The sequence below is a fragment of the Idiotropiscis lumnitzeri genome, chromosome 1 (assembly GCF_059441095.1).
Source record: "Idiotropiscis lumnitzeri isolate Australia: NSW breed Sydney's pygmy pipehorse chromosome 1, RoL_Ilum_1.0, whole genome shotgun sequence".
Lineage (NCBI taxonomy): Eukaryota > Metazoa > Chordata > Actinopteri > Syngnathiformes > Syngnathidae > Idiotropiscis > Idiotropiscis lumnitzeri.
In genome coordinates, this window is record NC_142391.1 from 12,697,076 (window position 1) to 12,723,499 (window position 26,424).

The window sequence follows — 26,424 nt, forward strand, 5'->3', positions numbered from 1 at the left end:
TTAACAAACATATTTGATGAGGAATGAAACTATGGGCTATTGAACATTGCAGAACACCAACTAACATTTATAAATTTTACATGCAAACAATTATAAAAAAAAAACGAAACAAATACATTAATGATAAATACTAATTATATTGCTGTGTTTATTATTTTTAGCTCTTCTTTATGAAGGAGAAAATGACAATTTCTTGAGTTGACAATATTACTTGTGATATAACTGCTCAAAATTCCCCGGGCTAAGTCTGAATTTAATGAAAGCGCTTCCACTTCCTTCAGTATTCTACACCAGAAAGTCATACTCAACACAAGTGTCATCAAGAATCATTACAATTTTTCGATCAAGAACTGCTTTTGAATGTAACTGTTTTTAAAAGTTTGCTGTGTTGTTCTTTTGGTTTTGTACTATTGTCACAACATAATTAAAAATTTGCTCTTGAGATTCAATCAAAGGTTTCAACTGAATTGGAATTCCCTGAATGGGAAACTCCCTCTCAACTTTCCTGTCACGTGCATTTTTTGGAACGCTTCCTCCTGTTGATTCCACTATCTCTGTAGGCGGTAGACTTGAACTCCGACTCCACTCAACTACACGTCAGAAGAAGAGAACCATGTCGCTTTCACTTGAGCAGCTGTTCTAAATAAAACGTTGGGTGGTATACTGCACACATCTCTGGGATATCTGATTGATTTTCATAAAAAAACATTGCAGAGCAGAGAGGCTTGTAATGATGAATCAGGCGGATTATAGGATGCTTTGACCAGTTCTCACATGGAATATATTAAGTAAGGGACAGGAAGTGTAACTCATCACTCTATAAACAACAACAGTGCAGCTCAGCTTCTGGCTAGCAGAGCTCGTGGCTACGACAAGCTCATTTGAAACAACGTCATAAAAACGTGGCTATCATAGCCTCCCAAAAGTGAACTCATTGGGTGTTTATATGGTGCAAAAAAACAAACAGCAAGATGGAAGAACGTGAACCAGGGAAGACTTATGACAACGATGCCACTCACTTGGGATGGAAGTTATTCCATTCCCTATCTTTGGCATCACTTAAAAGGGAAGTCAAGTCAAAAACGTCATTACAATATCAAGTTTTATGCCCCGCCCCCACTAGTCAAAACACATTATTCTGATGAATTTTGCGTTTGGGGGGGGATGAATTAAAAACCTTGTGTAATATCTTTTATTTACTCCACTTGAATATTTTCAAGAAAAAATTCAGAACTCTTGTATGATAACTTCATCATTTCTGAATATCTTCTTTTTTTTTTTACTTTCAACCACTCAAAATGTTCAGTGGCATCAGTCTTATCCATAAGTATTTATTTATTTATTTATTTATTTATTTATTTATTTATTTATTGAATAGTTGATTTTATGCCCTCTATGGACAATTAAAGCAGTATTATTTCATATATTTATTTTTTTTAATATTTTAAAATCAAAGTGTAAATGTTTTATAAGATAATTGAACCATGAAAGGGTAAAAGAATTGTATTTAGCACCGACTTTATGTAAATCAAACTAACAGCAATGTACAAATCCTGAACTAAGAATAATACAATAAAAACAACATTGAACTTTTTTTTAAAACAATTTTGCAACATGTTTAGAAAAATCCCCTGAAGTACAAGCAGTTGAGCGTGGATTAAGTGGCTTGTGTAATGGATGGATGGAAATGAAGGAATCAAATCAGTAATTCTACTGGAGTATTTTATGTGCCTGTTGTTCGACCTAAGTACAGAGTGAGGGTAGTCCCACGTACTTTTTGCATTTGTACAATGCAAGATTTGTGATTTTTTTATTCCCTATTTGTTTCCTTAATTCCAAACCATTCAAGATAAGAGCGTCACAGTTGTCAGTTTGGCGTCCATAATTGTCCAACAGGGGGCAGAAGATATCCACTGAAATATTGTGCTCCTAATTTGATGACTGAGCAACTTTATGTATCAGACGCAACTCTTTCTCTTTCTCTCTCTCTCTCTCTCTCTCTCTCTCTCTCTCTCTCTCTCTCTCTCTCTCTCTCTCTTTCTCTCTCTCTCCCTCTCTCTCTCTCCCTCTCTCTCTCTCGCGGAGCCACAGCTGACATTTTTACAGTCCACCTTGATTCATGTTGTCTTTGTTGCGCAGACATTCCGCTTTTTCCTCCCTCTGTCTGTCAAACTCCCCCTTTTGCCCTGCGTCACACTCGCCTCTCCCCAGCCTCGCGTTCGCTCTCTATACGACCATGTCAAATGTTGAATTATGCTCCCATGGGAGCGCGATGTCTGACTCGAGACATCCGACTGGGCATACGGACTTATGGCTTTTTATGAGCACACAGGAATCCTGGTGTGATTTCTGGAGGCGCAAACATGCAAAGCAGTCACGTAGAAGCGCCAAACCTCCAATTTATGACTTAATTTGAGCGGCAGCACGACTTAATGCGGTTCTAGTCCAGGATCGTTCTCTCCTCTGCCGGCCCAACAGACGCTGCCAATCTGTTATCGGACTTGTAGCCTGCTCCATCATCACCCGTCTATATTGCAGTCGATTGACTTGTCTTTTCTTTTTTTTCAGGGGGGGGGGATTGCATAATGAAGTTATTGAATAAAAATTACTGTTAAATGATCAGCGACTTGAGTTGTCAGTAATCCATTTATTACATCGTCGTCAGTATAGTATGTTTGTGGAAATTTCAATTCATGTGGCACAGTGTGATGTCATTTGACTTGGTTTAGTTATTTTAGGGTACAGACTGAAACTGTCTAAGTGTTAAACTCTTCTGTCTTTCTGTGCTTGTTTGGGTTTAAACCATATTTGTATTTTAAAACTATATTTGGCTGGCAGGCCAGAATTTGCCCACCCTTGGGTGAGAAGGCACTTTTTCAAAAAAAGGAACAAGAAAGGGAACATCAAACAGAGATCAGTGAAAATGTGCACTTTAGATCAATGCACATGCATGCCATACTTCACTAGATAGGTAGAAAAAAATCATGAGTGGCGGAGGAGCTGTGTGGACAATGCAGCAGAGGGTGGGGGGCGGTGGGGGATAGCAGAGGGTGGTGGTGGTGTTGGGGTCTCTGTCACAGCCTTTCTGGGTAATTGGCTCCAGATGTGAGGAAGGCAGTGTGGCCCCAGCGCCAGGGAGGCGTCAGGGCCGCATTAAGAGCTCAGCTCACGAATGATGGGATCATGGAGAGACGAGCGGGCCCTCGGCTCACCGCCCCCGACCAAACCTCATGCTGGGTCGTTGACCATTGAGCCCACAGTCTCACAACCTGCCAAAATACCCCCCCACCCCCCAATAAAGCCACTTCCTGAAACATCGCAAGGTTGTTTATTTACTTAAGCCTTATCTCACCTTTCCTTTCCACCTTTGACCTTGATTTTCATCATGGCGCAATAAAAATTCCATCTCTCCTGTCGTTGTTCTTGCAGTCTGCTTTCCTTTCACTCCACATACAGTATTCGGGACACTGAAAAACAACAAGAGGAAAATGAAGTCGTGAGTAGCTGCAGAGAAATCAAGAGTATCAGGAGCTTTGTGAGTCACATTAATTCTGCCAAATTCAAACTGCCAGACAAAAGACAAAAAACTCCAACCTGAATTTTACAATTTACAACTATCAAGTTGTCTTGTCTTGTCTATATGGTACACATTTGTCAGCAATCAACCAAAATCTCTAGGACAGGCGTGGACGAACTATGGTCCAAGGGCAACATACTGGCCGTTACATTCTTTATTTTGGCCCTCATTTACTAGTACATTAAGTTGTGTACAATTTGTGGCATTAACACAGCCTCCTGCTACAGTTGCTTATTGCAATTATTTATGAACCTGATTTATTATATATGATAAAATAAACAATTTCATATATTGTGCATGCAATCCATCCAACACTTTTTCTATACAGCTTGTCCATTTTGGCACGGGTGTACAATCTGGACTAGTTGCCAGCCAATCAAACTTTAACGTTTGACAGACTGAAGTTTGGTGAGTCTTTTCCTACTAGTACAGTACAACGTTGAGCCCTAATATAAATCATAGAATCGTCACTTCTGAATCCATTTTAATGAAACATCCCAAGCAAAGGATGAGAATTTGTCAAAGTGGCCCGCTCATGCAGCTGCCAAGGAATAGATTCCTAATCGATAAGCCATTCGCAACCATCTTTTATCAGATTGCTATTCCAGAGCCAGAATTGCAAAGAAATAAACGAAATGAGAACTGTTAATCATCAGAACAACTCGTATTATTCCTCATACCGTGCATGGACGCCCTCTAGTGGCCGCGAGCAGTAAATGAGACAATCTGATTGGACGCTTTGCATGTGCTATGCTCTCCTGAAGATGCATTGAACCAGAAAAGCTGTGCTTCACAAACACATTTGACGGTCTCTTTCTGTTGATATGATGTTATTGAACCATAAATAGGAAGGATTGTACACATCTTTCCAGTCTGTTTCACTCCAAGGTCGAAGTCAGGACACCCGGACCACAAATACACAGTGAAGCAGAAATTTCAGATTTTTAATAACATGGCTGATTATTTAAAAAAACACAGCCAACACCTCTTAGAACAATATGAGAGCGGAGGTTGTCCACAGGGGGGTGGATCTGAGCTCCCACCGCCAATCTGCAACTCATTCCATCCCTTCGACCCCCGGAGATGCTGTTGTCATAACACTGGACACTGGAGTGAGTTTAACTAAACAAAAACAGTCCCACATGCGTTTTGTGTCACAAGAATATCATATCTGGCCGTAAAAGTGGGATTTTTTTTGCATGGCTTAATCTCTTTTTATAGTTCAATCATGCAAGGAATGCATGTGAAAAGGGATTGAGGTCATACACTTGGTGGCAATGTTGTGCAGCTCATGTATAAATGACACCAAGGGGAGCTCATCCATTCATTAAAACATGTCGGAAAAAATATACAGAGGGACAGAGATGCAGAAATGTAATTTATGAAACATTTGTGCACTTTTCGTGTACAGTATTCTTAAACGTTTAATAGAGAAATCTGCATACATCAGAACTGAAAGAAATGAACTTACCGTGATCGTGGGTAAACTAGAGCCTTGTAGGCAATGTGTTTAGGATTTTTTTTCCCCCCCTAACATAATTTATTTTTAGAATTGCATGGTGGACCACATCAAATGTGCTGAGTGCTGAAGTAGCAGCATGTTTGCTGTGTCCACGAGTGCATGTCATGGGTCAAATTTCATGTATGTTTGAACAGAACAAATAAAGATGATTTGTCATCTTCTTTATTTCTGCCAAATAATCACACGGACTACCTCCAGAGGTGTCCGTGCGAGGGAGGCTCGGGGCCAATTCCTCATCTGGGGAACCTCTTCAATGTTGGCATGAAGTGTGGCTCGGTCCTGCGCTCTGCTGAAATTTTCCTCCATCAAAAGCAGAAGAGGCTGCTGAAATCCAAACAGAATCACAATTAAAAAGTGCAGATCATGTGGCTTTCCTTAAAGGCGTTTCTTGGCATCCAAACTGCGCACGCCAATCAAACATGTTCGACTGGTGACTTGCACAATTCTGATCAATACGTAATGTGACACAAAGGAACACAGAATATTTCCCTTTTATTGAGTGCGTTTCATTTGACAAACAGTATATCTGACAATACAATTTACAGTACAATCAAGAGGATTTACAATGACGAGCACCGAGTAGAAGCAAACAAATGGTTTAGAATGTAAGTGACAAGCGTAAATGATAAACGTAAAAAAATTACAAAATAAACAAACATTTTAGTCAAAACAATGAGTTGTGCAATCCAATTTAGCTATTGTGATAGACAAATATGTGCAATGACATTTTATTAAACAGTAAATGCCATGAACGGAATTTTTTCTTTGAACACAACACTTAATTTGAAAAGGTGCAAGAATTTCAATAATGAAAAGTTAGAATGTAAACAATATCAAACAATTGTGAGGTTAATGGAAAGCAAAATTAAACAAGCAGCTGTACTTAAATTAAACTTTACATAAAAAAAAATACATATCCTGAGGCACACAAACAAACATGCGTCTATTCCTTTATTTTATCCAAAAGGTTCTTTGGTATCGTTCCCCCTTTTTGTCCTTGTGCTTTGAGAAAGAAGAATGGGGGGAGGGCTAAGATCTTTGTATCCATGTGAAGATGATGATTGAGAAGCTGATGACTCCCATGATTAAACCAAAGACCACCAGACACACCGCCTACAAACACAATGTTTGCATTAAAGGAATTGTCTGGATTTTCTTTTGGAGAAAAGTGCTTTAAAATAGTCACACATCTGTCTGAAGAGAGCAGACTTACCCCGATGGAGTCAAAAGATCTGAGAGGCTGGCGGCCAATCTTGAGGTAGAAGAGGCCGGGGAAGACAAACAAGAGGCAGCTGGATGTGGTCGATCCTGGCAAACAAAAATGGCAACTTGTGTGAGGGTAACTGCTTCATTAAATGCTTGAGTGCGCCATAAAATATATATGACAAGACACTGCAATTACAGTATAATACGTTCCAAAGGATTATTTTTCTCAGATTTTCCTAAGTAGTCAATGCAAATGACTGTCATCGAAATGTATCGATCATTGGATAAGAATTTAAATGTTTTTGAACAAACTGTCCAATGGCAACAGTATTTTTTTTTAAATAAAATAATGAAAATGCATTGTTCTAAATAATTAGGTTGACATTTTCAAAATAATGCTCCCCCAGGTCAGCTACTATGCCCCCCTGCAGTATATTTTTTAATCTAAAAGAAAATTATTCATTTGAGTCAATCACAGCGATATAGATAAAAGAATGATAAAAGTAAAAATATAAATGAGAAAAAAAAACAGTTGCTCATTTGCATATGGACACGTATGAGCCACCCAAAAATCTTTAATACACGTACGGTAATGTTACTCACTGTAAAATAACAACTAAAATAAAGTGAAATTACTCCCTGAAAAAAAAATGCAAAGGAGAGTGAAAAGTGTAACAGTGGCATTTTACAGGTACCATTGTAATTAACGAAATGTGACATTTTTATTGTACTCTTATATTGGACTGAGCATCTTGACCCTTTCCTATGTCACAATATGTTCTATTTGTCGTTCTATGGTTAGATCCTCATTAGTAGTACCCTTCTGTGCGGTATAATAAAAAAAAAAAAAAACTTCTGTAAGTCCAGCGTGTTACTTTGCATATCTCTGCTGAAATGAGAGTTCCGCAGACAAGCGCAGGCCAGCGGATCTGCAAAAGGGAGGGCTGTACCACTGTGGGAGTGGTCACAGCCAACTTCAATCATGGCCAATCATGTCCCTTAAACTGCAGGATGCTAATTGTCTACTAGAGTCTCGACATGGCGTAAAACTGCTGATGTGAAGTGGGCACATGGAGCCCGCACCCGCCACTGATGTGTGTTTTGCTGACTGAACTGATCCCTGATGATGGTTTCAACTATTTTTTTTTAATCAAGAACATAATGATAGTACTCAAAATTGATTCCCTATTGAGACCTTTAATTTAGGAATTCTACTGAATAGTAACAACGTGAATACCACAACCTACCCACTACTCCAAACACATTCCGAATATCGGGCACAAAGATGGCCAGCATGAGCACCACTCCCAAGAGGACCACCGTGGTCATGATGTGGGTCACCCAGGAAAATGGACGATTTCCACGCAGCAGCAAGACCACGGCCTTACGAGCCTTGACAACACAAACACAAACAAACTTAATTGAGGCACCACAAATTACACTTAAAGCAACGTCCAAAAAAGTGACACAATAGAAAATGCTGTTTTAAAAGTTGAAAAATCTCTTCAGAGTCAGGCTTAGGGTTGATGTTGATGTCCATATTATATCCAACCAGGTTTTTAATCTGAAGCGCTCCGATATGGATAATCATTGGTAATACGTTTTGTTTTCAGAAAGATGATAATGGTGTACGTTAAAATATATATTTCTATGAAAATATTTGTATTCTTGTGGTGGAGGTTCACAGGTGCATGTTAATGTAAAGCTACAAAATTTCTGTAGCAATTCCATTTGAAGGCTGAAAAGTTGATGCTGACCTGGAATGCTGGGCAATGAAATGAACTGTTGAAATGCAGACTATGAGAATTGAAGTTGAAATGGTTTGAACCGGCCGAGAAATGGGAAGAAGTTGATAATAGAGTTGAGTGTAATTCATATTCATCCAGCCAACTATTATCCAAGCTGCTTATCCTCATATTGTAGTAAAATAAAATGGAACCATAGAATAAGATGAACAGTTTGAAACTGCAATGGTTTGAATTGATGAAAAAAAATGGAAGGAGTAGGAAACTATGTAAAAATGATCATAATTTAGGAATTTTGTTGTTTTATTGTAATTTGTGTAATTGGAATAAGTATTTCAAAATCCTGAATGAATTGCATATTTTTATGATCGAATACTTTTAAATCAGTCAAGAGGAGTTTAACACGTAAAATGTCAAAGAAAATCAGGATTAACGGAAAATGTGAGAGCTTTGGGAATGTGAGCTCGAATGAGTTGAGCATTTTGAAGCGGAATTGATGTCGAATACCAAAAAGTATGTGCAAGACCGGTTAAGCATTTACACAATGAGTCTCTACATCGTGTGTTCTACTGTCAGTGCAGATGTACGACACCGAACAATCCAGCGGTTGTTACTCACAGGAAAGTGGATGAGCGGTACGGTCAACAGCACAGAGATGAGTATGGCGAGCCGAACCGTCATCACCATGATGTCGCGCGGCATGTACGCATCGTAGCTGAGCAAAAGCTCAGAGTCCACGTGCGCTGTGGGTAGACAAAAACAGTTAGCTCATCGAGCACGCCGCTTCGGTGGAGTGGTTTCATGTGGTGGACTGTGTGCCGCGGTCTACCGTAGAAGGTGAGGTAGCCAAAGAGGGCCGAAACCAAGTAAAGCAGGAAACTGAGACTGACGCCGACGTTGGTAACATTCTGCATCCTTGCTTTGGTTGGCCTGAAGAAGTAAAGGAGAAGAAAGACAATGATGTTCAATGAGGTTCCAAGCGGGGGACACTTTTTTTGCTTTTTTCTCCACAATATGTAGAAAGGTTTTCACTGATCTACAGAACAGTTAGTTCGACCAAGAACAGGCAATAGAACAAGACATGTTTACAACAACAACAAAAAAGACATCCATGTTTGTATGATCATGGCATCATCCAGGAAAATAAAAGTTGCATAGCTGACCGGTCCAGTTCGCAGTAGATTGGCAGGACGGCTGTGTGGCATAAGAAAGAGAAAGCCATGGTGGGGATGGCGTAGGCACTCTGAAACACACATAAGTGTGGCTTTTAGCAAATTATCAGCTCACACTTTTACACAGGTGTGACGGGCCGCTGGGTGAAAGTGTGCTTGTTGTTGATACAGCAGTCTAGACTAAAGTGTGACCACAAAAACAAAATGAAAAGTGGAAAACCGCTTTCTGTAAACAAATTCGCACGTGAATTACCGAGGCTGTGTTTTCTTTAAAGTTCTTAACTTGATGAGTTTTCTGCACGCACACGTGAGTCACACACAAGCCATCCCTCAACGGTGAAAGGGTGACATGTCATCAGAGCTTACAAACTGCAACGGACACTTTTAACGACTTTTCACAGCCGCCACTTGTTGTTTTTAGAGTGTGTGTGCGCGTGTGTGCGTGTGTGTGTGTGTGTAGAGGGGAGGACTGGCTTCATGTACGTACCCGACTTGACACAATGAAAAGTTTGGGCGTGCATTCCGCGTCGGAGGAATTTGATACCTGCACAAACAGGGACAGAAGAAGGAGTCTGTTATCCATGAGAAGAGATGACATTCGACAAATACAGTGAAAGACTGCAGACCATAAATGAAAATAGGAGGGCTGCCAGAAAAGGTCAAGGATTGATGTCGCAAAAGATATTTTTCAAATCCAAACTACAAGTTTTCCCCTTTTGCGGCAGTCACTCATGAGTTTGGCATACTTTTTCAGACTTTTCTGCCACGCACTCCATTCTTCCGGGATCCTCCGCAGCTCCGTCGCCACGGTCAACATAGTTTTAAAAATGACTTGCCATGATGACTCCCTTGAGCTTCGGAAAATAAAAATAAAAACTCAGAAGGAACCAGAACAGGAAAGTGAGGAGGCTGCTCCACCAGGAACTGTCAGATGCTCAAGGGCTTTGTGAGCAGCTGCGTTGTCATGGTGATGCAGCTACGAGTTGTCAGGCCGCAAGTCTCACTTGGCCTCATACACTCAAGCAATTGGATGATTTCTTGGACTTGCCGGTTAATCACTGGCCCGCATTGAAGGCGATAACTCACAAGCGGGATTGTATTTGTGTTTGTATTAGTTTCCACGCTATTTTCACCACTTTAATTTGGCTAAAATCACCTAAAAAATTTAGGACAAGTTTGGACAGACCATTTGTATTGATTGTGGGGGAAAAAATAATTTGTTCATATTTGGACAGATAACATTTCTAATGGAAAGCGTCAATATGCATTTTTAGTAAAAAATTTTTTTTGAAACATTAAGTTTCTTCATACAACTTGTTATGACAGTTAATAAGGTTTACATAAGCACATAAAGCTAATACCTGTTTGTTGGGTGTGACAGTTTCAATCTGGAAATCATGCACTTTCAATGATTTCCTATAAGAAAATATTGTGTTCAACTCTGAAGGCTCGACTGTATCAGCACTTCTGGGAAACAGCAGAATTTCACGGCTTGGCGGTTTGGGGATGAAAAGAAAACAAGCCTCCAAGTTAACCCACGCCAGGTCTGGAGTTCTAGTATAGTTTGTATAATAAAAGAGGGCAGAGGTCACTTCCAGGCTGAGGGGGTTAGGAGGTGGGGTCACCTGAACTTCCTTCCCCTAAGGTAGCAGTCACTCCACACAGATCTCTCTGGTCCCCATCAAGCAAAGACCCCCACTTCTTGTCTCGAGTCATACACGATTGGCATCTTTTGTGCGCTACTTAAGGAAGTTGTTTTACCTGGTATGTACCCACGAACGTGGTGACGTTATGTGGCAGCGGGCAGGGGATGGACCATTTCTTGACCACAACCTGAAGATGACGCAACGCAACAGGTTAAAATTGACCAAAAAAAAAAAGAAAATAAAAATATTGAGGGAAAATTTCCAACTCACCACAATGGCAAAGTAGAACATGAAAAAAAAGGCAAGGCCGCTGGTGTAGCCCAAGAAGCCTGAAAGTGTAAAACATGTTGTATGTGACCGAGGAGCCTTTTAAAGATGCCACGTGTTTCCTCACCAATTTTTGGCAATATTGCAAGTGGGAGCACCACACATAGTGTAATGAGGATCAGCTGCAGTCGGCCGTCTTCATACCAGGCCTCTCTGGAAATCAAGAAATGGACGTTAAGGAACTATAACAGACCTCTTACAGGACTTTGTTAACAGACAAGTGAACACTTAATACAGACATTGGAAAATATTTTGTGCTATGAAAAACAACACAAGTCCGAGTCACCCCTACCATCACGCCACTATTTTTGGGGTCATGAATTTGGAGGGCTAACAGGAAAGAGAGAAATGACACCGTCAGCTACGCAACGGTCAGTGTTGTTTTGGCGTGGTTACCATCATCAGTAATCTTTTTGTTCTCAGTTTGTTGCTAGCTTACCGCTTGGCCTGATTCAATTTGCAACGCTACAATACATTCGAGTTGCTGCCCAAACATTCCTCTGCGACAATACACACGACCATATGCTTAGACACGTTCTGAAAATTCTGATTCGCCGTTAGTTTCAACGGCCAATTGGCTTCTCTATTCAAGTGACCACTGATTCGTGGACAGCTCTTCTACATCTGCGGCACACTGCAGGCGGCATTATTCTGTTCAGCAGGCATCGAAACAGGACTTCAGAGTGATTCCCCTATCAAACGAAAAATAATATTTAACAGAAAAGCAACAAAGTGAGTACTGTCATTCGCAAAGCTTGACTCAAGCGAAATATTGCAAAAGCAAATTACAAATGGCAATAAGTACATTCAACTCAAGGCTAAACGAGAGTCATTTTAGAAATAAAATCAGTTCCGAAATGTCAGGGACGGCGAGGCCTTTTTGAAGTACCTTAAAAGGAGGACGCCTGTGGAAATTTGTCTCCATTTAACGCTCAAACACAGAGCGACAGAGCTCTCATGTGGTACCCATTAAAGGCTTTAGCTCTCACAAACCATAACAATTATGTAATTCACATTCAAACGCTGCGGCGCGCCATCACATCAGATCACACCACGTATCGCTTGGTTTTTGCAGAGAGGGGGGAATAATATTTTCCTTTGCTGAAGAAAAAGGCGGTGCTGTTTAATGGTGATTGAGGCGGGCCGGTGTTGGAGGTGACGCATGCGGAAGGCACGCCGACTCCGCTAGGGTCGAGGTCAGATGAGAAGAGTGCTGGCTGCCATTGAGACCGCAGCGTGCGGTCTCAGGGCCTGGCTCCAGCGCTCTTTTTGGGGTTCCCATGCACAGCAGCAGCACCTGCTCTGACCACTTTAACACCCTGTGACCCTTCCATGGCACTTCCACTGCTACAGCATCAGTCTGCGGACTCAGGGATTTACATCATCTCTGCATCGATTCGTCACATATTTTGCGGTAAATTGAAAATTTATGGAAACTACTGTCCTGTCCTTACCGGCAGAACTATAAGTTAAAATGGGTTGTAATTGCCAGTAGATGCCACAAGATGGCAGCAAAGAATGTTTTCTTTTAGATAAGGCTATGGCTTGACTAAATGATGTTACACCTCTCAGTTCAAAATGGCAGCAAGATGATTCCAGGGCAAGATTTTTATAGTTGACATGACTCTGTTCTGTGTATAAAAATAGCAAATGTGAATTTTTCAGCAAATGGAGTATAGTTCTCCCCCCCAAAAATCTGTGAATGTCGGACCGCAAAAATTCAGGTGTTTGCGGGTTCATCCCCAAAAGGTGGTTTGACGGCTTTGTTTCTTCCACACAAACTCATCCAAGCATACTTCAGAATCTTACTTTGTTCTAGAGAGAAGTAGCCATGCTGAAGCAAAAAAGGACACCAAACATTTTCTAAGAAGTTTGATGCTTTAGACCAGGGGTGGGCAACTTTTTGATTGGCAGGCCACAATGGGTTCTAAAATTTGACAGAGGGGCCGGACCGGGAGCAGATGGATGGAGTGTTTCGGTAACCTCACTTCATCGGAGAAAAAAAAAACATTTAATTTTAAATGAACGTGAACAAAAGCATTCCAACAATATATACGTCTTTAAAAAACCACAGTATTTTGAAAATAGAACATTAACAAGGTTTATTCATTTAATTTTTTTTCAAGTTCGGTGGGCCGGATTAAAAGTGTTTAACGGGCCGGATGTGACCCCCGGGCTGTAGTTTGCCCGCGCCTGCTTTAGACAATAGCATAGTATGCTAAATGATTACAATTTAGGGCCAATTGACTGATTAATTCATTAAGTAGATGTTGTGTCCCAATACTTTTGGGGTACCTTCTCTAACATTCGAGAGATATAACAATACAATAGAAAAAAAAAACATTGTGTGTGAGGATTCCTTCCATGCAGTTCCAGGCTGACTACAGCGAGGTAAGATACCGTGAAGAACCGTGAAATATATAAGATTTCACGCAATTCCAGCGCACAGGACAGCCTTGAGCGAAGGAAGGAGCCTTAAAGTCAGTCTCAACAAAGTGTTTAATGACAACACAAAGCCATCCGCCGCAGCATAATAATCTCTCCTCCACAACTGAGAACAAGAAAGGAGGAATTTGGGGTCTGGTTATTTTACGATAAATGGCCCATAAAACTAGAATGATTTTATTTTTTTTTAATAGAGCACGCTGTAATACAAAACATCTTTGCTAGTCGGGTTCGGATGGGCCCAAGTGTGCCTCTGCTCGCTTCTCAAAACCACTCATTAACAAAAACGTTGTTTCCCTCTGCAGTGGGCTGTAATTACTGTAGCAAAACTGATATCCCCTTGTATCAGTCCGATTCCGGGGGAACATGTGTGAGAGATTTGAGGGTGAAAGCAGAGCGGTAATACAAAACAGCTGCCTCGAGTAACAATCGAATGCTGAAGGAGAGAAAGCAGCTCGAGCCCTCACTAAACCTGCGCAAGCAATGACAGAGTGATACAAGTCACTTTTTTCACTCCTCTGTGAGAGAGACAAGCTTCCGAAGAGAAAACGACACAAGAGGCCGCGGCTAATGTGCTGTTATTTTATTTAATAGCGCAATTACTCAGTAAATATTAGTATAGTGGTAACGCTTTCGGGGAGAAATTGTCTTGCAAGCACAACTGCGCGAGTGCTGTATGAACTGATAACTGTCAGGCTTGGTTAAAGAGGTTTTCATTTATCCACATGCCTATTATTGTATCCTGCTGGTGGCAGAATGATGTTTTTGCGTGTAGAACTGTGGTGGCGTTTCAAATTCCAACGTGGGCCACTCGAAGGCTGCTTTTCTAAAGACTCCACTAGTATGGCGGGGAACTGCATCAACCATGCGACAATGAACACATTAGTTGGACTAAGATGTACTACCAGACAGCATTGATGGGCATAACAACAGCTTCTCTTGTTTGCACTTGTCAGCAAGTGTATCATTTGTTTTTGAGAGGAGACAGAGGAAAAAAAGTAAGTATGGCAGCTCATGCCTTCTGCTGAGGACGTTATTCATCTGCTGCGGAAGAAAAAGATCATCTTAAAGCTTTGTATGTCGAGCAAGATTACAAAAGGGATTTTTTTAATATCGTTTTTTATTTTACCTTCACGTTTGTTTTTGAAAGTCAATTAGTTTAGAATTAATTTTTTTTTACGGTTTCAAAAAATATTTTGTTTTCGTATTAGTTGTATATTTCTCAGGTACAAGATAAAAAAAACAACTGTTCGACCTTTTTTTCCCCTTCTTAAATAAATACTTTTAAAATCAACACTAATAGCACGTGTATGGAATTAATGAACAAAGACAAAAACAAAGGACATTTTCACTATAATTAGAGATCGTTTTAGCCAATGTAAAGTCATTGTTTTTTTTTTTAAAAGCACTTTGTTATTTTATTACCGGTTTTTTAAAAAGAAATATTTTGTTACCTCAAACCATTTTGATACAGAGACTGTAGAAGTAGAGACTGTGTAGTTTAACTTTAATTAAATAATTATTGAAAGAATGCATCTATTTTATTAGGTGCGAAGTAAAACTATTGATTTTACTCATATTTCATTTAATTATTCACCCCCCCCCCCCAAAAAAAGAACAAAACAATGAACCAATTTCTCATTTCGACAAATTCTAAAAATGATTAAATAGATTTAGGGAATATGGAAAATTGCAACAAATTAAAGTAAAAGTAAATATTGTGTGGGCCGAGTTAAAGAACAGAGCGGGCTCACATACCATGCCCAACGGCGTGCAAATGAAATTCAGAATTACACCCACCCTGACTGGTCTGGACTCTGGAAGCTGCTGATGGCTGCCGGAAGCTCCGACTTCAAAATGAACAAATATGACGACATGGCTGCGGCAGAGCAGACGGAAAATTCAGTGTTTGTTTGCAAAGACAGGAAAAACAAGCACACAAAGCACAAAATGCCACACACATCAGGTGATTGTATTATTACGATTAGTGTGTGTGTGTGAGTTGATGGGTGTCCAGCGTGCAGGGTGGAGGGGTCTGAGTTAATGCAGATGGGTGGAGCAGACAGCTCAAGGAGCTCAACAGCAAAGCTCTGAGTGCAGAGGAGCAGACGGAGTGCAGATCTTTGGAGAAATGCGAGGGGGAGGAATGCAAACAATAATCATATCTGACGTTAATCCCGCTACCTCTCCCCTTTCTCCACCTCCCTCGGAAACAGGACATCATCAGCCTCCGATGGACTCCCGCATCCTTCTTGAAGGGGGATCAGGGTCACTTCCGTGGGTCGTCCACGAGGGTGGGGGCGAACGCAAGAAGGGACGGAGTTTGCGGAAGAACAAGAGCATGTTTGTGGTGTGAAATGGGCTTCAGATGCAGCGTGCGGCCGCCGATAAAGGCAGATAATGTTAAGGGATTACATTTTGGGAAGGCAGACACAGACGGGGTTAGGAGGGGCGATATCGCCCCCGGGGCAAGGTTTTTGCACTCGCCGTTAAATAAACTAGGACCATAATCCCTCAGATCCTGCATGTGTTTAGAAAGGCGAATTCGTCCAATAACCCGGCGGCCCACACAGACACAAGGACACTCGCTCGGAGAATAAGGAAACGCATTAATAAGCACTTAAGGCTGCCAGTAAACGGGCCTCGTTTTGGGGATTCAGCCAGAATTCGCTGCAACACGTCATCCAAAATTTGTTAGGAACTAAAAACAAGGCGAAAGAAGACCACCACATGGTCCATATAAAAAAAAAAAAAAAAGGAAGTTTTTTTCCCCCGCAAAATCCTTTTATGGGATGCAATGACATTGAATACATGCAACATGGAGATTTGTTTCAATTAAGACTGTAATCTTTGTTATGCAAAGTTTCGCAGTCGCCCATTTTGTTTTAAATGTTTTGATGGTGCGAATCAATCAAACATTTTTCAAGTTAAAAAGTGCAGAAAAATAAAATAAAAAGAAGCAGATGTTGGCTGTGTGTTTATTACTTTAGGGGGTGGGGGTTGTCTCGCAGTTGGATGTACTGGAGATGGCGAGGCAAAATGGATTTAGACTTCGAATGATTGTGCAGTCCTTTTTATTTGATGAAGCAACTCAATGAGGATGCCCCACATACAACTATAATTTTCTAGTGTCGTATTTCAATGAGGCTTAATTGCCTGGTCTCAGAGATGCAAGTGGAATCCTTTTCTCATATTTACACTCCTAAAAATGTGATGAAGACGCCAATTTCGGTTTGTCTGTCCATTTGTTCATGAGTTGGCTACTTCCTGGTTAACGGAGGATGACAAACAGAGTGAAACATGATTCAAGGGGCTGGATGAACCAGTTCCAAAGTTCCCATATTAAAATAAAGAGAGAAAATTATACAATCGTATTCAGATTATCCCAAAATGGATTGAAACAGCTTTTTTGTTTGTTCCTTCCTGCACCATTCCACTAAAAGGTTTTGGACATTGTTTTGTATACAGTACAAAAGGGTAAATGGAAAAAAAAAAAAAAGTAGATGACTTTTGCAATGTACTTTGTATTCTTACAAGTTGCAATGAGTCCTTAATTTTCCTGGACGGGATAAACTAAGCATATCTTTTGAAAAGGGAGTGTACAGACAGACAACAAAAAAAAATAAAAATAAATTCCAACCACAAAAGCAAGACACGATGCGATGACATCACACTACAACACTTTCACAACAATACCTGATGGGGTCATACAGTACTTACTTCTCTAACAAAGAGGTCCTTGAGTGAAGAGAAGAATTGGTTATTAGTAGAGTGGTCAGAAAACATGTTGTAACAACAAGCGTGTAGAAGACGAACACGAGTGTGTGGGTGCGCGCGTGTGGTCATCAAAGTAAGCACAGTCAGCGTGAAACATAAGACAGAGTCACTTTCATTTGACTGTGCGAGCCTGTGGGCTGGCCAGTAATTAAGGTCAATTGGCCTATCAGCCTTTGGCAGTGCCGATGAATGTTTACTCAGAGTGAGGCTAATTGCGATCTTATAAAAGGGGGCCGGGGTGAAGACAGATGCAGGCCCCCACATTGCGCCCCATGCTGGGGGAAACCACAGACATACCAGAGGAGCAGCGCAACAATCCGCCGCGTCGCTAATGACCACCGGAGCGCTCTCACAGTGTGTGGGGGCGGAGTCCTGAGGGGAGGGGTCGCATTAGGTTCTTAGAGGGTGGGCGTGGATTTTACCATCAGAGATCAATTAGAGCACAAGTCAGGTTTCAGGCCCCAGGGAGAGCGGCCGAGAGGACGGCAGCCATGAAGTCAAAGGTTATCGGGAGAATCTGGATAATAGCCTTTATAGCTCAGCGGCAATAAACATAAAGGGGGTCATAGTTACAGTTGGGGGCGCTCTCAGCTTCAAGGATAATTGTCATTGTCATTGCTGGGGAAAAATGCTTAACATCCAACATGCTACAGAAATCAAAACATGATGACCACCTTCACAGTATAACGAGGAAAGTAAGCGAGCGGAGAAGAAATTTGGGAAATTTGGTGCATTTTCACACCACTGTAAAGTACAACCCCAATAATGAAAATATTGTTAATGGTAAAGTCAACCCAAAAGGTTCTCCGCCAAAAAAATCCCTTTTCAACTCAAAATGACATCACAGTTGCTCAACGCTTATCTGACGAGCAATCATAGCTCAGCTTCAGAAAACAGCTGAGCTGTGATTGGGTGTTAACTCAGCCCATAGCAACTGTGATGTCATTTTCAGTCGACATAAGTTACAAAATGGGCGTCCCCTAAGATGGCTAAAAATGGGTGGATTTTACTGCTTAACTCATATTTCACAAATGCAATATTAATTAGCATACCGTGTTTAGACAAGTGGGCCTGCATAGAACATAATCTTGTGAAGAAAATATTTGGGTTGACTTACCCTTTAAATTATTTCTGTATTGTCAATCACAACTGAATCTTATTGCTTATTTAAATACACAAATTTTTCCTCTTCATCTCATTTGATTGTACAAGCGTTCATATTGTCGTGGCCAGTTGATGATGTTTATTTAAAAAAATTTAAAAAACGAGCAGACCTACCGCCAACATTTTGAATGAGGATTGCAATTCCAACAAGAACCTGTGGAAATATTTTCAGTCAGTTCGCGTCAAGTTTTCTGCATGCACATTTATATGTACATCTAGATCAAACTACTACTAGTCCAAACAAAATGTAAGTACAGTACAACCGTCAAAGTGGAACACTGTCCATTTTGTGATGCTGATCAACATCTGATTCGACTCATACTAATTACTTCCCATTGGAATCATTTATTAAACTAGAAACAATCAGTTCCAGAGCAGAATGTGAGCATGATAGCCAAATAGTTAGCAAATCTGCCTTACAGTTTTGAGGTTCTGGGTTTGAATCTGGGTCAATTCCTTCCTGTGGGAATTTTGCATGTTCTCCCTGTGCTTGTGTGGGTTTTCTTTGGACACTCCAGGTTCCTCCCACATTAACGAAACACACATTCCTGTTCAATCTTTACGATCACAAATCCTTGTGTGTGTGGTCAACTCAAAGTTGGCCCAAGCGACGGACTTTGTGAGTGTGACATGAAACAGAATGACAGCCAATTCAGAAGCAACCGGCAGCTTACACTGTTAGAGAAGGAAAGAAGCAACTGGTTGTGTTGAGTGTTTTGAATAATGTGCCTCACAAGATCAACACATTAAAAATGAAGAGGAGAAGAGTTTGCATTCATAATTGAGTTACCAGATGAGGAAATAGAGCAAAAGACAATACTTACTTTGCCTGGTTTTTGTAATGCTCGCCCTCCTAGATCCTCGTATGAATTAAGTCCTGCAGGAGTCAACAAATATTGATTCGATTACAATGAGGATAAGGAGAGGGGGGTTTAAATGCGATTTACAATGAGATTTCTTAGTGAAATCTGTACGGATGGAAAAGGGATCGTTCTGCTGATTAACTGTCCAAAAATAAGAGTGTCACTCTCACCTGTCAGGTCACATAGCTTGAGGAGGAGATGAATGGAATATGCTGCCAGGCTGGAGACGAGTGTCAACAGGATGCTAGATAGGATGTGCCGATTGAAATGACCTTCTATGAATTTTCTTGACTCATTTCAGACACACGTATTACTGTTTGCTTACCAAAAGCCAACTATGCCAGTGCTTGCCATGGCATATGCTAGTCCGAGAATGCCGCTGCCCATAATTGCATTCATCAGGTTAAAAACAGAGGAGGCAAAGGAGGCACCTTTGGCCCTGCTCGGCTGGACACAATATAAAGAAGGGCTTAACAAACGGAAGAAATCAAATCATTTTAATTGATGGCGTGGACAACAACTGGTCAAGCCTGATGATGGATCTCATAAAAGAGCAACACGGTGGCATGTGGGATCAGGGAATGGAAATGGGAATGGATAGGATGGGATTTGAGTTGCAGGCTGCTAGGACAGCTGCCTGAGCTCTGGATAAACTAACTGACCCTTCTAATAGGGGATATCCTGGAGAGGACGACTGACCACTCTGGTGTCAGTGTCACAACAAGCGTAGATTGACCTGCAGACCCGAGATAGACTACCAAGAGAAGCGACATCATCTACAACACCAGATGAATTTTACATTCAGAGAACTTTACTTGAAAATGATCGCAGCTTATGCGATTACAAAATTTCTCAAATCGTGATGATCACTCAAATGCAATGCAGTGCATATGGCCAAATCAGCAATTACCTCTTCTGCTTTCTGATTACCACTTCCTAACAATTCAGATGACTAGTAGTCTTAAGTCTCCATGCTTATTGTCGTCAAAATTAAGCAAGCATAGTCAGCATATTTACTGCAAACATTAGTAGACTTCTGTCTTACAGTTTGGCATTTCGTCTAAAGATAATTATGCAATGAAATAAGGAATTCGGTCATTTGGAGCTCTTCCTTACCGTACTTGTTTGACGTTGTAATTTCGTTGCAAATCAAGTGTAATTAAAAATAATTCAATATGATTTTTTTTATTTTAAAAGAAATAATACATTAGAATGTGACCAGCGGAATTGTTGTAATTATTGATAGCAGTTGGACGCAGCACAAACCATACTTCCACCGTTTTTTGTACTTACATTAGACATCGAAGGGGTTGTTTCGTCCCCTTCTGTTTCTCTGGGGTCAAATTGGCTGCAAAGTTGCGCGTTTTCATTATCGTTAATACTCATTTTCATCAAGAAAAGAAAAAGAACAAGAAGAACGCCACTAAAGTGTCACAAAAGCTTGGCGCAGTGACTAGCAGAAACATATGGTCATACTCTCGGATTTTATTTATTCATCCGTCTCCTTTTATTTACTTTTTGTTGTTTTAATCACGCGCTTGTTATTTCCGTCGCAAGTGTGACGTCTTTAAAGCTACTGACCAATCAAACACATGTGCAATTCTCTGTCGACCAATTACACGAGAGAACTGGTCCACTACGAATGACGTTGCGTGCAAGCCTGCCTGTTTCTGAAGGATGTTGAGGTAAGAGCTGATTGTGAATTTTCGTGGCACTGGCCGGCAAAAGTTGATACCCAGCCATTTAAATTAGCTAAAGTTGTAATGCATGATAGTTTTCTCACGTTTATGCTTCATAAAGCGCCTGGTTTATCGTTATAGGTTTCTCGGTAGAGTATTTTCATCTGTACAAATACGAGACAACACGGACGTTTCCGCTGTGCTCCGAAATCTCAGCTCTGCAGCCGCCTCCCCCCGTGCTCACTTTGCATTGCAGCCTCAAATGGAGGCCAAACTGTACCAAGCACCTCCGCAGGTGCGCGGTATGACTGCTCTTGACAAAGAGGCGTTCGCACAGACAATCACCGTCCCAGCTCTCCGGGTGTCCACGCGGTTTCTCAACAAAGTGATGAAGAGCCTGAGAAAGTCTACCATCCAGCGCCCGGGGGTGCCCAGAGTGGTGCGGGATAAAGAGGAGAGTCCCGACTACAGGCTGGTGCTGTTGGACCCTCACAGAGTGACCTCGTCCTGCTCATTTAGTGAGACTGAGGCAGAAGCGCTGAGATCATTCGACGTCTCTCAGGAGCTGCAGCACTATGAGCTGAGATTGACCTATGACAATCTGAAGAGTGAGGAAGTGCTGGAGGCCGTGCTGCCTCTGGGGCAGGACGTGACATCTGCGTTCAGCCGAGTGGGACACATTGCACACATGAACCTCAGGGACCACCAGCTCCCATACAGGAACCTCATTGGTGAGAGCCGACGTGCATTTGATAATGCTGGCCTTTAGAAGGGACTTCCAAACTTAACACTTCTTAATACGGCCATCAATTTGCAATTATAAAAACCATCAGTACTATAAAAAATGGAACCTGACATGGTCTTTGGCAGGCATGTAAAACAAGATTCTCAGACATGTACTGCAAGTGGTGCAGATGAGAAATTGTATTAAATGAATACAATTTCATGGAACAAATATTACAATTTGGATTCTATGTAAAAGTACTTCTGACAGCGTTTAGACTGGCAGATGTGGCTTTGCTGGCCCTTACAGGAGACAAATTTTATATATATATATTTCAAAGAAAATGAACACTAAACTTTTAAGAAACATGTTTTCAACCTGTCTTGGATCAACATTAACAAAGCAGGGATTCTAGAAACTGTAATATAGATTATTTTATTGATGTGTGTTACAAAAGCTGTCTAACATTCTTTGTAGGAGTCCCATCACCTGCAAAAACCCCCCCAAAATTTGATTTTTTTTCCCCTTTCCCTCCCATTGTAGGTAAAGTGATCATGGACAAGAACCCTGGTGTCACATGTGTGGTCAACAAGACAAATATTATCGACTCAACTTATCGCAACTTCAAGATGGACGTGCTGGCTGGAGAGGAGAATATGGTCGCTAAAGTGAGTTAATCAAAAACCCGGTCAGTTCAAAACGTAACATTCATGTATTCAGACCGTGGAAGGAGGCCGAGGTGTGTGCTGTTATATAAGTGTGAGTATGGATGGTCTTCTAGATTTGATTGGTTAGAGACCACTTAATGTTAGCTGGGATAGGCTTCAGCTCACCCACCACCATATTGAGCACAGGTGCTCTAAAAAATGAATAGATGGACATTCTACTACGTGACCACAACGAAAGCTCAGCTGTTCATCTGCATGTTTCCCAGGTGAAAGAAAACGGGGTGACATACGAGTTTGACTTCTCTCGCGTGTACTGGAACCCGAGGCTGAGCACAGAACACCAGCGCGTGGTGGAGCTGGTCAAGCGTGGCGACACCGTGTTTGATGTGTTCGCCGGCGTGGGACCCTTTGCCATCCCGGCGGCCCGCTCGGGCGCCGCCGTGTTCGCCAACGACCTCAACCCGGAGTCGTACAGGTGGCTGCAACACAACAGCAAAGTGAACAAGGTGGAAGGCAAAGTGAAAACTTTCAACCTGGACGGCCGAGCGTTTGTCCGAGGGCCGCTCAGGCGAGAGCTTCCTGTGTTGTTGAAGGGAAAAGGCAGCGTGCACGTGGTCATGAACCTTCCCGTGTTGGCTCTGGAGTTCCTGGATGCCTTCCGAGGTCTTCTGTATCAGGAGGCTCCCTGCGATGAAAACCTCCCCACAGTGCACTGCTACGGCTTCTCTAAAGACGACAACCCAGAGCAGGACATGGTGGAGAGGGCTTCTCTCGCCCTGGGCTTCCCTTTGGACGGCCGCTGCTCTGTGCATTTTGTCCGCAACGTGGCACCCAACAAAGATATGATGTGTGTAAGCTTCACCCTTCCTAAAGAAGTCCTTTTCAGCCAGCATGCAGAACAGACGGGTAAGAACACCAACTACATATGGTATGTTCAGGAAATGAGATTTTATACATTTTATACAATTTCAAATAATCTAACAATAACATTTTAAGTATGATCTCAAACATTTCTAATGTCAAGAGTCACATGCTTTACAAGATTTATGTGAACTTGATGCATTAATTGCCCATTGCTACCAATTGCCTGTGTTTAGACCTCAGGGACAATCTCAATATGGTCAATATGTCTTAATATTCATATTGTACTAACTTTTTTTTTTTTTATGTTCACTTATCCGCAGACTCTTCAGAGGAACCAACCCCCAAGCGGCAAAAGTGCGAGGTCACAGATTCATCATGAAAGTGAATTAAATCACATCTTGAGGAAACATTTGAGTTGATTTTTTTTTCTTCTCTTTCTTGTTATACACTCATCAGACACTTCGTGAGCACAAAAAAAAAGAAATTTAATACAATTCGGATAAGAAATTATGTGATATTACCCGGGAAAACAATTATCATTATCGTTGGAAGTCGTACTGCCACATTGCATTTGAGGTGGTTGTAATACGTATTTTATTTCATTTACTGTGTCTCTGTGACAGTTTCAATCAAAACTAGAGCATTATATTTTACAATTATGTATACTACAGCTCTTCTAGTGAAGCTCACTTGCATTTTCGGGTACCTAATGTTGTGACCTGCTTAAATATTGAACTAAGTTGAGACAAGCTTTAAGTTCTTAGAAGACAGAGCTTCCTTCAAGACTTTTCCTTTTAGATTAATTACTCTTAAGACAGACTGACTGAAGTGATTTATTTACTGTATATGTATATAAAAGCGACAATACTTAAAAAAAAATACTATACATCTCACATCACTGACCACCGCAAAAGATTGTCCTCCTCAGTGATGTATTAATAGTCCAAAAAGTTGCGTCGGGTGTGTGGTCAACCAGTACAGGGAAAGAGGCCACTGAACGCATCCTGGATGGCTCGATGACACGCCAAAGCCGAGCTGTATCCTCCGGCCGTGTCCTGAGGCATTGAGGCCCGCACGTGGTTCAAGTATCTGTAAACACACACAAAGTCCCCCCCCCTCTCCTCGTCAGTGACGTCATGGAGGTATTTTGTAAATAATGACGCTGTCTGACAACCCGAGCGCTGCTTTCAAGAGCAAAGAAACTTGAGTGCAGGGTTATCCGTCATTAAATCCGCACTTGGGGGTTATTTTTTCTGGCCCTTTTCGCTGCTCTGGTGAGATTGACGCAGACACACGTAAGTGGACGTTAGCACTGAGAACACCTTGTGCCCCGAAAGCCTCTGCAACACGTTGCTATTAAAGTATTAGAGGTGTCTCTCTTTTATTTTAAGTGCTTACAGATGTATCCTGCCAGAGTCGCGCAGGTTTTAAGCAACGCTCAAAGTCAGTGTTTATTTTCACACAGTCATTCAAAAAAAAAAAAAAAAAGTTCACATAATGTGCTCACCATCAGCTCACTTGTCTTGTAGAGACAGAGCTACAAAAGAAAAGCATGCTAACAACAAAGGGCACATTTAAAATGACGCTGTTTTTCTATGAATGTTAATAAACTTTAAAATTGGCAAACAAATGCCATTTGTTATTCATTTTTCATACACTGTCAGTCTTAATAAAAGCCATCCAAAGTTCTAAATGCAGATTTGATTAGAATGTTCTACATTATGCTAGTTAGCCGCCAGGATACTTTTAAACGGAGCAAAAGACCACACAGAAAACCGGTGTGTGTTTTTTTTCCCCTTAATTCGGAAAATGAAACAATACAAATTGAAATGTGTTGGTGTTGAAGTACCAGGGTGGAAGTGTTATAAAAATGCCTTCTACCCGTTAACACCTTACCCCTAAAATTCCTAAATAACCACTTCCGGACTATATGAGGAAATACATGAAAAAGGTATTGTGTAAATAGCCTTTAAAACAACATGTTGCCTTGTTTGAAGTGAAACAGCCGTGAATCGCCCTTCACACAAACCTCGAGCCCTCATTGGAGTGAGAGTCTGTCCTGTGAGTGCAGAAAACTTCAAAGTCAGACGGGAATCAAGAACACAGACGGCTCTCTGAATTCTGAAGCCATTCAAGCTGCTTTACATAGTAACCCAACACCTGTGTGATGTAAGTGTGAGAAAGTACGCAGCAAATAGATCGTACGTTGATGTCAGTTCTACTTGGCGCGTTCACGCAAAGAGTTCAGAAGTACACTTAAGTATACTTGCGAGCATGTCGACACGCAAATATTTCCTCACACGGCGTGACCTTGTCATGGCCCGCGACCGTGCGCGGAAAGTGAGACGAAGAACATCGAGGGGACGTCGATGCGTAGGAAGACCACTCATCGGCCACTAGAGAAACAACACAAGTTCAAAAGAGGAGGGCCAGTGATTAATAATAACTTCATTAGCTGTGAGCTGCTGTAGTCTGTCCTTCAGAGCACTTGAGGGAGGTCTTCTCAGATGGCTTCCTGCATCCGATGAGTGCTGCCTATTGATTATATTGTGCTGGGCCGTTTTAATGGTGAAAAAAGTGGGCTATTTACAGCCGGGCTAAGTCTGCTCTTCCTGCTAATCTAATCCCCAAGCTACTCATGTGGTCATTCCTTCCAAGAAAGCTGAGAGCTCTGTGTAACTTTATACCGGCCTGCCCCTAAGGAGAGCAAGAGAGCAGAAGGAGAACATGAAGGCAAGGGGGGGAGAAAGGAGGAAGAGGGTGTGCAGTCTGTATATGCGAGTGCGAGAAGGTTTGGGAAGTGGAGAAAGGGGAGGGGGCCGCACGAGTTCAAATCACCTTTGGGTATCATCATGACAAAGCCTCTTCTCTTAAACCAACCCCACTGGCCTCTGCTCACCCCTTCCACCCCACGTTAGTTCAGTTCTGCTCCATTAAGTCAGCGGCTCTATCTCCCAGTGAGCCCCAACAGCATCCAAGTGCGTGTACACAAACCAGCTAAGATGTTCACCATGCCTGGACAATGGGGAGCATGGCTGGCATATA

General features: G+C 41.5%; 3 protein-coding genes across 4 annotated transcripts in view; 1 reads left to right on the plus strand and 2 right to left on the minus strand.

Annotated features, from left to right (window-relative positions):
- Nucleotides 1–5,574: 5,574 nt before the first annotated feature.
- slc38a6 (solute carrier family 38 member 6) lies at nt 5,575–21,006 on the minus strand. Its single transcript, XM_088317732.1, has 16 exons — nt 20,738–21,006; nt 19,770–19,891; nt 19,615–19,688; nt 19,406–19,458; nt 18,696–18,735; nt 15,441–15,519; nt 11,263–11,348; nt 11,139–11,197; nt 10,984–11,055; nt 9,710–9,766; nt 9,214–9,293; nt 8,880–8,980; nt 8,669–8,793; nt 7,553–7,697; nt 6,313–6,407; nt 5,575–6,212 (listed from the first exon to the last, which is right to left on the minus strand). Exons 1-16 carry the CDS (start codon nt 20,834–20,836, stop codon nt 6,129–6,131), a joined length of 1,371 nt encoding a protein of 456 aa, XP_088173858.1. The 5' UTR covers nt 20,837–21,006; the 3' UTR covers nt 5,575–6,128.
- On the plus strand, nt 21,003–23,786 carry trmt5 (tRNA methyltransferase 5). 2 transcript variants are annotated; one of them, XM_088317721.1, is made up of 5 exons: nt 21,003–21,129; nt 21,265–21,854; nt 22,391–22,515; nt 22,782–23,421; nt 23,700–23,786. In XM_088317721.1, the coding sequence occupies exons 1-5, from the start codon at nt 21,122–21,124 to the stop codon at nt 23,756–23,758; spliced, it is 1,422 nt and encodes a 473-aa protein (XP_088173847.1). In that variant the 5' UTR covers nt 21,003–21,121; the 3' UTR covers nt 23,759–23,786. The 2 variants fall into 2 exon arrangements, with proteins under 2 accessions (XP_088173847.1, XP_088173838.1); XM_088317712.1 differs by lacking the exon at nt 21,003–21,129 and having other exon boundaries at nt 21,136–21,854.
- Nucleotides 23,787–24,199: 413 nt separating this feature from the next.
- Nucleotides 24,200–26,424, minus strand: part of mnat1 (MNAT1 component of CDK activating kinase) — a 36,476-nt gene continuing 34,251 nt past the window's right edge. Inside the window, exon 9 of the mRNA XM_088317745.1 lies at nt 24,200–24,468. Coding sequence (XP_088173871.1) covers nt 24,348–24,468 — 121 coding nt within the window. The 3' untranslated portion in view covers nt 24,200–24,347. The remainder of the gene's footprint in view (nt 24,469–26,424) is intronic.